Below are 9,494 nucleotides of genomic sequence, written 5' to 3'. Positions count from 1 at the left end.
TTATATGTATGTAGTTTAAGTTTCAGACTGTACATGACTGCTAAACTAGAGACGACTAAGTGAAAAGCAATGTCGGTTGTTCGCAGATTTAAAAATCGATTCCTTCCGAGGTCGAATATACCGGCGCGGTTACGCAAACATGAGACAGTTTACACGTAAGAGACTTTGGCATTGACTACGAGACGACATTATGAAGTTAAATCACTAATTTTACTCGATACGTGAGTATACTATACCCAAGACTAAATATCGCTCGCAATTTGACGGATATTTTTTGACTAAAAATTTATATATGTAAAAATGTTAGGTTATGATCATAAGTCCAGACAATCGACGTCATCAAACAGTGTCTATTTTTAATAAATATAAATATCTATTGGGCGGTATAGTCTATCTTTATTAATGTAATAATAGCGTCGTCCTAAAAGTATACATGTATAGTGATAGAAGCAGCGCAAATGTATTGATGACCTTTACAAAAAGCACACAGCAGCATTAAATTTAATTAAAATAAAACAGTTGTTTGAATTAATATCACTATTTTTACAGTTCATATACGACTAGAACTACTAGTACTATGGAATTTAAATTGAGAAACAACTTAAGAAAAATATCAAGTCATTTAAATCACATTATTTAAGTAATACCATCATTTTATAAACTAGTAAAGATTGTTATCGATATTATTAGAAAAGGGCAATCGTCGATAAGGCACGCTGTGCGTTAGCCGATATCTTTATGTGTTATATAGGCACTCCGATAGTGCCATCGCAACTGAGGACTGCATTTTATCATTTTTGTGATTCCATTTGTCAAAAAAACAAAAATTAATAGCTATCTGTCCCTTATACTCAGAGATGTAGGCAGTTTACTGATTTAAATTTTTGTTGATGCTAACAATCATTGGTATAGACAAAAAAGTTCTAATAGCCAATGCAAAGATAAAAATGGGCAGTGTTTCACAGAATAAATTAATAACCAGTTTTCTTGGTATATTCATGATTTGGTCCAGTTATTTAATTTATATAGGCTATGGTTTTTTTAATAAATATCTAGGAAATGTTCTCTAAGTTAAGTAGCTTTTAAATTTATAATCAAACACTAAAATTAACAAACCTGGAATTATAAAATATTTGGTATTCAATTTATAAAATGCCAAATGACACTATCAATTAATAATAACCAAGTTAAACTGCTTATTAACCATAGGCAGAAACAACCTCCAATCACACTGTTTTAGCAAATATTCACTAAGAGAAGATGTGTGCATAGGAATGATTATTAAATTAACTATTATCTCAAAAAATTGGCAGTTTTCAGATTCCTTTTTTTTACTCCACAAGCTAATAGTGATGATATTTAAGTACGTTTAACATGGTAATCTGGATTTTAAAAGAATGGTTTCAAATCAAAGATCTTTAAATAAACAACAAAAGCAATATGTCAATTGATGACTTAAAGGTAAATTTATAGGGCAACAAAATCTTTTGAAATTCCAAAAAAATTTAACACTTTCTCGGAAGAGTATGGAATATTTTGCCCGTCGTAACATCAATTATTTTGTCAAGCATAATCTGTGTAAGTACACTACATAAACTATGTTGTAATATAACCTGACAGAATAGAACACCAATATTAAAACAGTTTTGAGTAGCAAGTTTTACTGCTGATTTAAGTCATTGTGTTCATTGTTAAGTAAACTATTTAAAAATTTATACCAAAACAAAGATCTTTTTAAGTAAAAGTTTTTATCTTGTGTCATACTATGTCACCTAGGTGATTTTAGTAATAAATAAAATGAAACTAAGTGGTCATATTGAAAATTAAGTTTATTAAATAACCACATAACTTACTGAGATTCCCATACACGTCGGGAGCCCTTTAAAGCTATATGTACAAAGTGGGCTGCTTAAACTATATATACAAAACGTGCGGGACAGGCTTCAATCACAGGCTGTTGGAATTTTTTCTCTAAACTGGTGCGCCCACCTCTTCTTGATAAGTTCGTGTAAGATGTGCTGCAGCGGCTGTGAGCTGGCGAAGGGAATGACGGAGCCCTCGTAGATGTCTGCGACAGGCGGCTGCTGCACGAACCGCTGACTCCCTCTCATCCTCCCCTTCTATGCCAGAATCTCCAGCCGCACTAGAAGTGTCACTTTCGTTATCACTTAAGTCAGACACTCGCCTCGCCCTGTCACCCTGCTCCTCAACATCACCAGCCCACAACAATTCAGTCTTCAAGTCATTCAACATGGCAAACATGCTGAATGGGTCATCATCACCTTCCTGTGGCAGATTCATCAAGCGGCTGGGTACCAGCACAGTCTCATCCATGGTGTTAACCATTTTCACAAATTTTTCCATATCATTCAGAATGCTCTGCTTGGAGAATTCGGTGTTGTCATTGCGGGCAATTTTCCGCAAGGTATTTCTGTAACAAGAAAAAGAAATATTATGTACCCACTTGATACCGCATTTTAAATGCTTAATATTCTCGGTGTTTACGATTTGAACCTAAAAAACTTACATTCATGTACCATGATCATTCATTTAAGGTTATAATTGTGTATATTGCTTATAACGCAAAATAAATGTTATAATGTTTGAAGTAAGTCACAAAACGCGTTACAATTTACAAAAATGAATATTTCGAAGACAAGTTTCGGTAAAAACAAAAAATCAATAGTGGTCGAACACGCCTAGTCTTTTTTTCTTCAATTCTGTGGATGTGGGTCATCTGTATTAAGTTTAAAGGAGATTTGTTGGTGAATAGTTTAATTATTTCATTCAACGTACAGAATACTTTAAGGTCATAATGCCCAGAAAATACAGGTTACCCTCAATACCGAATTCAATTAACCTAATTATGCAATATAGTAACGGACGATTAAGGCACTGGGTGTTAAAATTTTGTAGACTGTTACTGTGATACTCCTCGACATGCAAACGTATTGCATCATTTAAAATAAAACCGACGCTACTATGTCAATGTGAAAGGAATGACGAATATTTTCAAAATGGCCAAAGTTTAATTTTTCTTATCAGTGGAAAACTTCAAACGATTCAATTTTTAAAAACAAAATGGATTCACAGTAAAAATTGTTAGGACAGTATCCGTGGCTTTAAGGTTATTGAGTAAATCAACACTTTCCGTACCTGCTGCTTTCCAATTTAGAAGAAATGTCGGTGTTGAAAGACATCTTGTGTAATTTAATGATTTGAATATCACTGAACACACACGCTTTAAATTTCACAAATAATTGTCGTTATTATATTAGGATGCAGAGAAGACGCGGATTGAATTTAAACGAATTCACCAAGCACGAACAACTGCACACAACGGAGTGATTTGACGTTTTGCTAGAAGTGGGGGCGTCCTCGCGTTTTATATGACTCGATCGTACGATGCGGGGGAAGCGTACAATGAATAAGCACTATCGGTGTATCGTGAAATGTTAAACTAATTAAATAGCTTCATTGATTGCTCATAAACTATTTCATTATTATAACTTATATCACATAATTTATGCAAAAACACCATTAATTTAAGCGAATAAACGATGAAAGTAGCTTACATTCGAATATTAGGGCGACGGCTAGGCGCGTCCCACCGAGTCACACCACATACAGACGCTATGATTGGCTTATTTAAATCTGCGCTTTTTTTTCATTGGACGTTTGATAAAGAGAGATGCGCGGGATATTTGAAATAAATGTTGCCAAGTTAGTAGAAGGTTTCAAACAAGAAACTTTTTTTTTTAGTAAAATATACGATATTTAGCATTGCCATATTGGAAATAATTGAATTGATTGCATATAAGACAAAGCAATTTCAACCAAAAACGTAAAGAAACGGATATACGGAAACACAAAAGTTTAAATATAAGTAATGAAATAAATTACAAACAGTAATCCAGGAGCATCATAAGTACTTTTTTAAATTAAATTTATGCAACTATTATTTTTAATTAAATGCGGGGATAGGTAGGTACATAAATTTGTACATTTATAATCAATAAAGTTGTTAAAATGCTTTCTTTCATTATAAAGGCGAAAGGCCAACTGAATTCGAATAAATTCATTGTATTCAAATTTTTACCTACTTGCTCATATTATCCTTTTAGTATAAATACATACATTAATTAATGAATAATTCAAGATTTTATACAACTATCTACATAACACAGGAGGTGAAATGTTCATTAAAAGTTGTATGTATCTGACGTCATTAAACGTAAAGCTCATTTTACGCGTATATGTTTCCAAAACATTCGCATGTTGACGTAGAGTCTATAATGAGCAATTAGACAAACATGTTGTCATAGGAAGTTTTTATATGAACTAGCTAATGCAAGACCTTTTATACTATTACATTACTGGCACTAGAATAATAATAAAATTTTATATTTTCTGTAGACTACGTATTTGTGCAATTGAGTAAAACAACATGGAATTTTTTACACGCGTCAGAACAGTTATTATAATTATTTTATTCGGATCTGATATGAGCACAGGTGAAAACACAATATGTATTGACTACCTCGTCTTTATTTTACTGTCTTGTTGGTATTTGAGTGTAATACCATATAAATTTAAATAACGAATTATTGAAACTAATGTTTGTGTATAATATATCCGGATATGATTAGATACCGTAGTTAACGTTCGAATAAGAGATGACATGTTTCATTTAAATGTTTAGGCAATCACGTTAACCGCGAGTGATTACCGAAACACTCTTTAAAACATTATACATATATTCCGGTCATTGTCTTTGTCAAAATAAAGATATGTTTCTCGGCAGTGGAAATCCACTGTAAGATAGAGTCTTATCACTGATATTTTGGAAAGAATTACAGTTAATTTAACTAGCAAAACTAAAGTAAAGTAAACTTCTTTTTTCAGTATAAAATAGGATTTTTACGATAAAATTTGAACGCGTAATATTTTCTTAGTAAAGTGTAAAACAAAACTGTTAATATTGTGGGATAGTAGGACTTTTCGCTCGTCCTGATAATCCAAACAATGGAATGGAAATCCTTCGTCCTAAAAATGACTGACTGAATGATCTTTCATATCTTTAATCCAACGTAGAACTTCAGTACATAGGTAGGCTTTTTGATTGCGTGTCCTTCCTTTTTTGATTTTCCGGCTTTTGTTAGGCTTTTTACATTTCCCAAACGAGAGTGTACCAATTAATACTAGGACAAAATCCTAAATAATATAGGGTGTCCGACCTTTCTACCCAAATGTCCGGCCAAACTGGCTGGTCTGTCCGGCTAGTAGGTTTGGCGACCTGGCAACCCTACGTATAGGAGACATCATCCTATTTCTATTCAAAATGGCCAAACAAAATCAACAAGTTGTCTGTTGTTTTGCATTAAATCACATTATCATGACACTTGCGGTTTCGGATTGAAGCAGTATTAATCCTCAAGACAATTAGTCTATTTATCGACATTAAATTTAATAATAATTACATAATAAATTGACGAATGTGGTTTATCCTGGCGGAAAACAAACCACACGACTGACGTGTGCCTGCAAATCCTAAACGTTGAAATACACAGACGAAAAAATAACAAAGGGAAATACGTGAGCATCACTTATTGTTTGCTAAAGATGTTTTGACCATTTAAGTGTTTGAAATAAGATGTTATTTTCCACTGCATAAATAGGAATTTGAATAAAAAGTTACTGCAAAAATACGCAGACCTAAATGTGTTCGATCTTTGATAATTTGGAAAAGGCAGGTATAATGTGTAAGTGTGTGAATGCCTCGCGACTTATGTCGTCGCGAAATTAAAAAAAAAACTTAATAAGTAGCCTGTGTGTTTTTCCAGACTGTGATCTATACGAGTATCTACATATTTTACAGTCGCGGTAGTTTATATCTACTTCTACCAATTTGGTGATTTTAGTTTTAGAGCGTCGGTGGATCAGTGGTTAAGCACTTGACTTGTAATTTGCAGGTTCGAATCCCGCCATGTACCAATGTATTTTTCGATTTATATATGTACATTTTCTGATGTTGTTACGGTTATGCAACCTGTATATTATATCTGCGAAAAAAATTCAAAGATATGTGTGAAGTCAACTATCCCGCACTGGGCCAGCTTGGTTGACTATGGTCTAGTCACAACTAACTTAGGGTAGGCTCCAAGCCCCTCAGTGGGAACATATAGTGAGCTGATGATGGTGAATTTGGTGAAATGTCATTTGACGTATAGAATGCAATTAGGTGAAAAGCTTGTCATAGCAAAATAAAAACGTGCTAAATTATAGGTCCTACGGTGACAGTTGTTTTGTACGATGTTCAATCCAAGGTGGGAATCGAATTAAATTCTCTTACTGTATATCTGTATTTACGAGTACCCATAAATTTTAAGTTAGATATTTTCTACTTTGCATAAAGAATGTATAATTGGCAATGGCTTTATTGATTTTAATACGTTTGCCGACCCTGAGAGTACCCTTAGAGTACCTACAGAATGTAATTCAAAACCAAAAATACTTACATTAAAGTTACCCTTTTAAAGAAAAATATTTTTATAGAAAGTAACAAAGTCTGTGCCTATCACTGTTCACCGCGCGTCAAACATGTTCACATTTGTATAATAATTGCTTGATATGACGTAAATTAACGAATCATACACGTAAACATTATCGTATAGAAAACACTTCATATAGGATTTTGCCTACGTCTAATAAAAGCTATTTTGGTGTTACAAACGATGTAAATATTATTATTACGTCGGCCTGATAGGAGATAACAGATATTCAAGAACTGCATTAGTGTAGAACTAACAATACGATCTTAATTAAAAAAAAATGTGAGCCGTCATGGGACGCCTGGCAGATGTGAAACATCGTGTGTGTAAAAGTAATATGCATAAAAGATAAAATTATTAAAATAATATATATATGTATACCTCAGTATAGCGTGGCGACCCGTCGCCACGGCAAGCGTCGCCACGCCAACAATTCGGTTTACAAGTGAGCCTATAGATGTTTCACATCAAAAGTCGGTAGGTAGCTACTCTTCTTTCTTGAAAGTTCCTATAAGTTGTGTTGCCTTGGAAGTATAGCTGATAATTCAAGGTTGTACTGGGAAGGATGTAATGGGAAAACGACGTGGTAGTAGAATTCTAACGTAATTAGATATTTCGTTTTTAGCAACAACGAAACTCGGTGTAAAGACGTTTTTCTGAAATCGTATAGAAGCTTTCTTTTATTATGTTCCTATTAAATTTATGATATTGTTTCTTACAGTGACATCTATTGAGGATTTTGGAAATGTGAAGTGTTTTAAATGTTATTTGTCGCCATCCAGTATGAAAGAGAGATAACGCCATAAATGTGAAGTGTCTAATTATATTATTCGTCTGCCAGATGGCGTTGAAAATTTTAATCGGACTCGAATGTTCAAATTTAGAATCTTTTACGTAGTAGTAGATGGCGCTTATACCGTATTATTTTGAAACAAGGAATACAGAGCTTTTGGAATATTTGGAAGAACGTAAAGTTTTTTTATTTAATCTTATTCCAATTAAAAGTATCTTATTTGTCAAGAAAAACTCCAATTCATTGCACAGTGAATACTTTTATTCCATTTTCAACATTTCTAACGGTCAATTCTACTAGACGACTGTCTTTCCACTAGACGACTTATCACATCGACGGATATCCAACGACTGGCCGAGCTCCTGACTCAATAATCAAACGCTGTTTAACCCCACCACTCTCAATCCATTCGCCGGAAGTTGTCACAAAAGAGTGGCGGGGTCGAGCAGTGCTGCCATCTAAGAAAACTAAAACTACCTTTTATAAAATTATTACATTCGGCCATCCTACGAAATGTGTAGCCTCCTGGCACACTAAAACATCAGGAACTCTGCCAATTAATTACTTACTAACTTAAGTTACTTATTATAATTTTGAAGCCAATATAATAAAATCTTAATTTAATTTAACAATATAACTATAATACAATATTATAAAAGTATCTATTTTCCTCATAAAAGTATTCAACCTACGTAATAATTATTAGAGACTCAAGTAGAAGCTCTTATGAAAGATTTAAAATCGCAAGTCGATCAATCTAACCAAGAGCTTGATAAAAGTCTAGACTTCCTAACGGACCAATTAAAAAACATTGAAGGTAAGTTATCTACGTTAGCTGAGGAGGCGATCTGGAAAAACGGACATCGCTACTTGAAGAGCGATTAGATACTTTGGAAGGTTTTCCTCTAAAAACAGCCGTTGAAATAAGAAACATCCCTGGTAAACAAGCAGAATCCAAATCCAATCTCCTACAAACTTTTGAGTGCCTAACTAATACTTTGGATGTTCAAATTGAGAAGAATGAGCCGACTCCACAACGTCTACAGTCGTTGTCGAATTTACCAATACTTGGACTGAAATGGATGTGCTAGCGTCTGTCAAAAGCACAGAAAAAACAGAACTGACGAACTAAACTCCAAGCAACTTCCTTTCGTCAGAGAAGTCATTCCAGTTTACATGTTATAAAGATTAAAAGAGATTAACAAAAATTAGAAGAGTACATTTTCTCGCCAGAGAATTAGCAAAGGCAGAAAAATACGCTCACAGCTGGGTTAAAAATGGTAAAATACTTTTACGAAAAACAGAAGGGGCATTGTCATTAAAAACGAAGATCAACTACATTCATTACGGACACAAAATAAAATATTCTACGTAGTACAATATTTAAACACGTTTGTATAACATATACCGTCCATAATGCTATCTTACTTGTTCATTTTATAAATGTAATATGTAGACACATTTTACTAAAACATAAAAATCAACACTCCCAAAATAATACAATTAACTGCCAACAATCAACTTACTCTTATCACACATACTACCACCGCATCATAGAAGTGTACAATGCCAGGCATACTTATAAAATTCACCTTAGTTCCCCAATTTGTTTATCATACAAGTATGCTAACCTTGAAATTAATGTTCCATATTACGGTTGCTTAATTTGTAAATACTGGTACTGTGTAAACATCAACACATTGTACGGCCTATTACTACTACCATTCGAGAACATTATATATTACTCATGTACACTAAATTTATGAAAAGTTACAATAAAAGTTGCAATATACGTGTCATATTACTAATCTACAATATCTTATATACAATGATATAAATATCAATTTCACACTATCAACTAACATTATTAAAACTCATGACAGTAAAAATTCAACATCATTCCTCCAATAGTGTCAACTTCATGAAAACTGTTATTGTTACTTAATAACGAAGCACGAATTTTGTTTACAAAATCAAAACATACGTTTTATCAATTTAAGCCTCTATTAATATGTCGTATTATGTATACACATACTAAGGCACTCTGATGTTTTACAAAACAAACAGCCCTAAACGTAGTACTTATATCCATTCATTTTTTTGGTAGGAGTACTAATGTACCCTTAATTATATCCGACGTACAAATAATG

General features: G+C 33.2%; 1 protein-coding gene across 1 annotated transcript; it reads right to left on the bottom strand.

Annotated features, from left to right (window-relative positions):
• Positions 1-1,811: 1,811 nt before the first annotated feature.
• LOC106714382 (mid1-interacting protein 1A) lies at positions 1,812-3,392 on the bottom strand. The gene is made up of 2 exons (XM_014507419.2): positions 3,157-3,392; positions 1,812-2,431 (listed from the first exon to the last, which is right to left on the bottom strand). Exons 1-2 carry the CDS (start codon positions 3,198-3,200, stop codon positions 1,972-1,974), a joined length of 504 nt encoding a protein of 167 aa, XP_014362905.1. The 5' UTR covers positions 3,201-3,392; the 3' UTR covers positions 1,812-1,971.
• Between the last annotated feature and the right edge of the window lie 6,102 nt (positions 3,393-9,494).

The sequence above is a fragment of the Papilio machaon genome, chromosome 2 (genome assembly GCF_912999745.1).
Source record: "Papilio machaon chromosome 2, ilPapMach1.1, whole genome shotgun sequence".
NCBI classification, from domain to species: domain Eukaryota; kingdom Metazoa; phylum Arthropoda; class Insecta; order Lepidoptera; family Papilionidae; genus Papilio; species Papilio machaon.
The sequence above is the reverse complement of the archived record's forward strand: the minus strand, read 5'-3'. Positions and strand labels throughout refer to the sequence as shown.

What these genes read in the sequence shown, in the direction of transcription:
- LOC106714382 (XM_014507419.2), bottom strand. Translation starts at nt 3,200, where the DNA reads ATGTCTTTCAACACCGACATTTCTTCTAAATTGGAAAGCAGCAG. An exon ending in TCTAAATTGGAAAGCAGCAG is followed by an intron (nt 2,432 to 3,156) that starts GTACGGAAAGTG and finishes TTCTTGTTACAG; the next exon opens with AAATACCTTGCGGAAAATTG.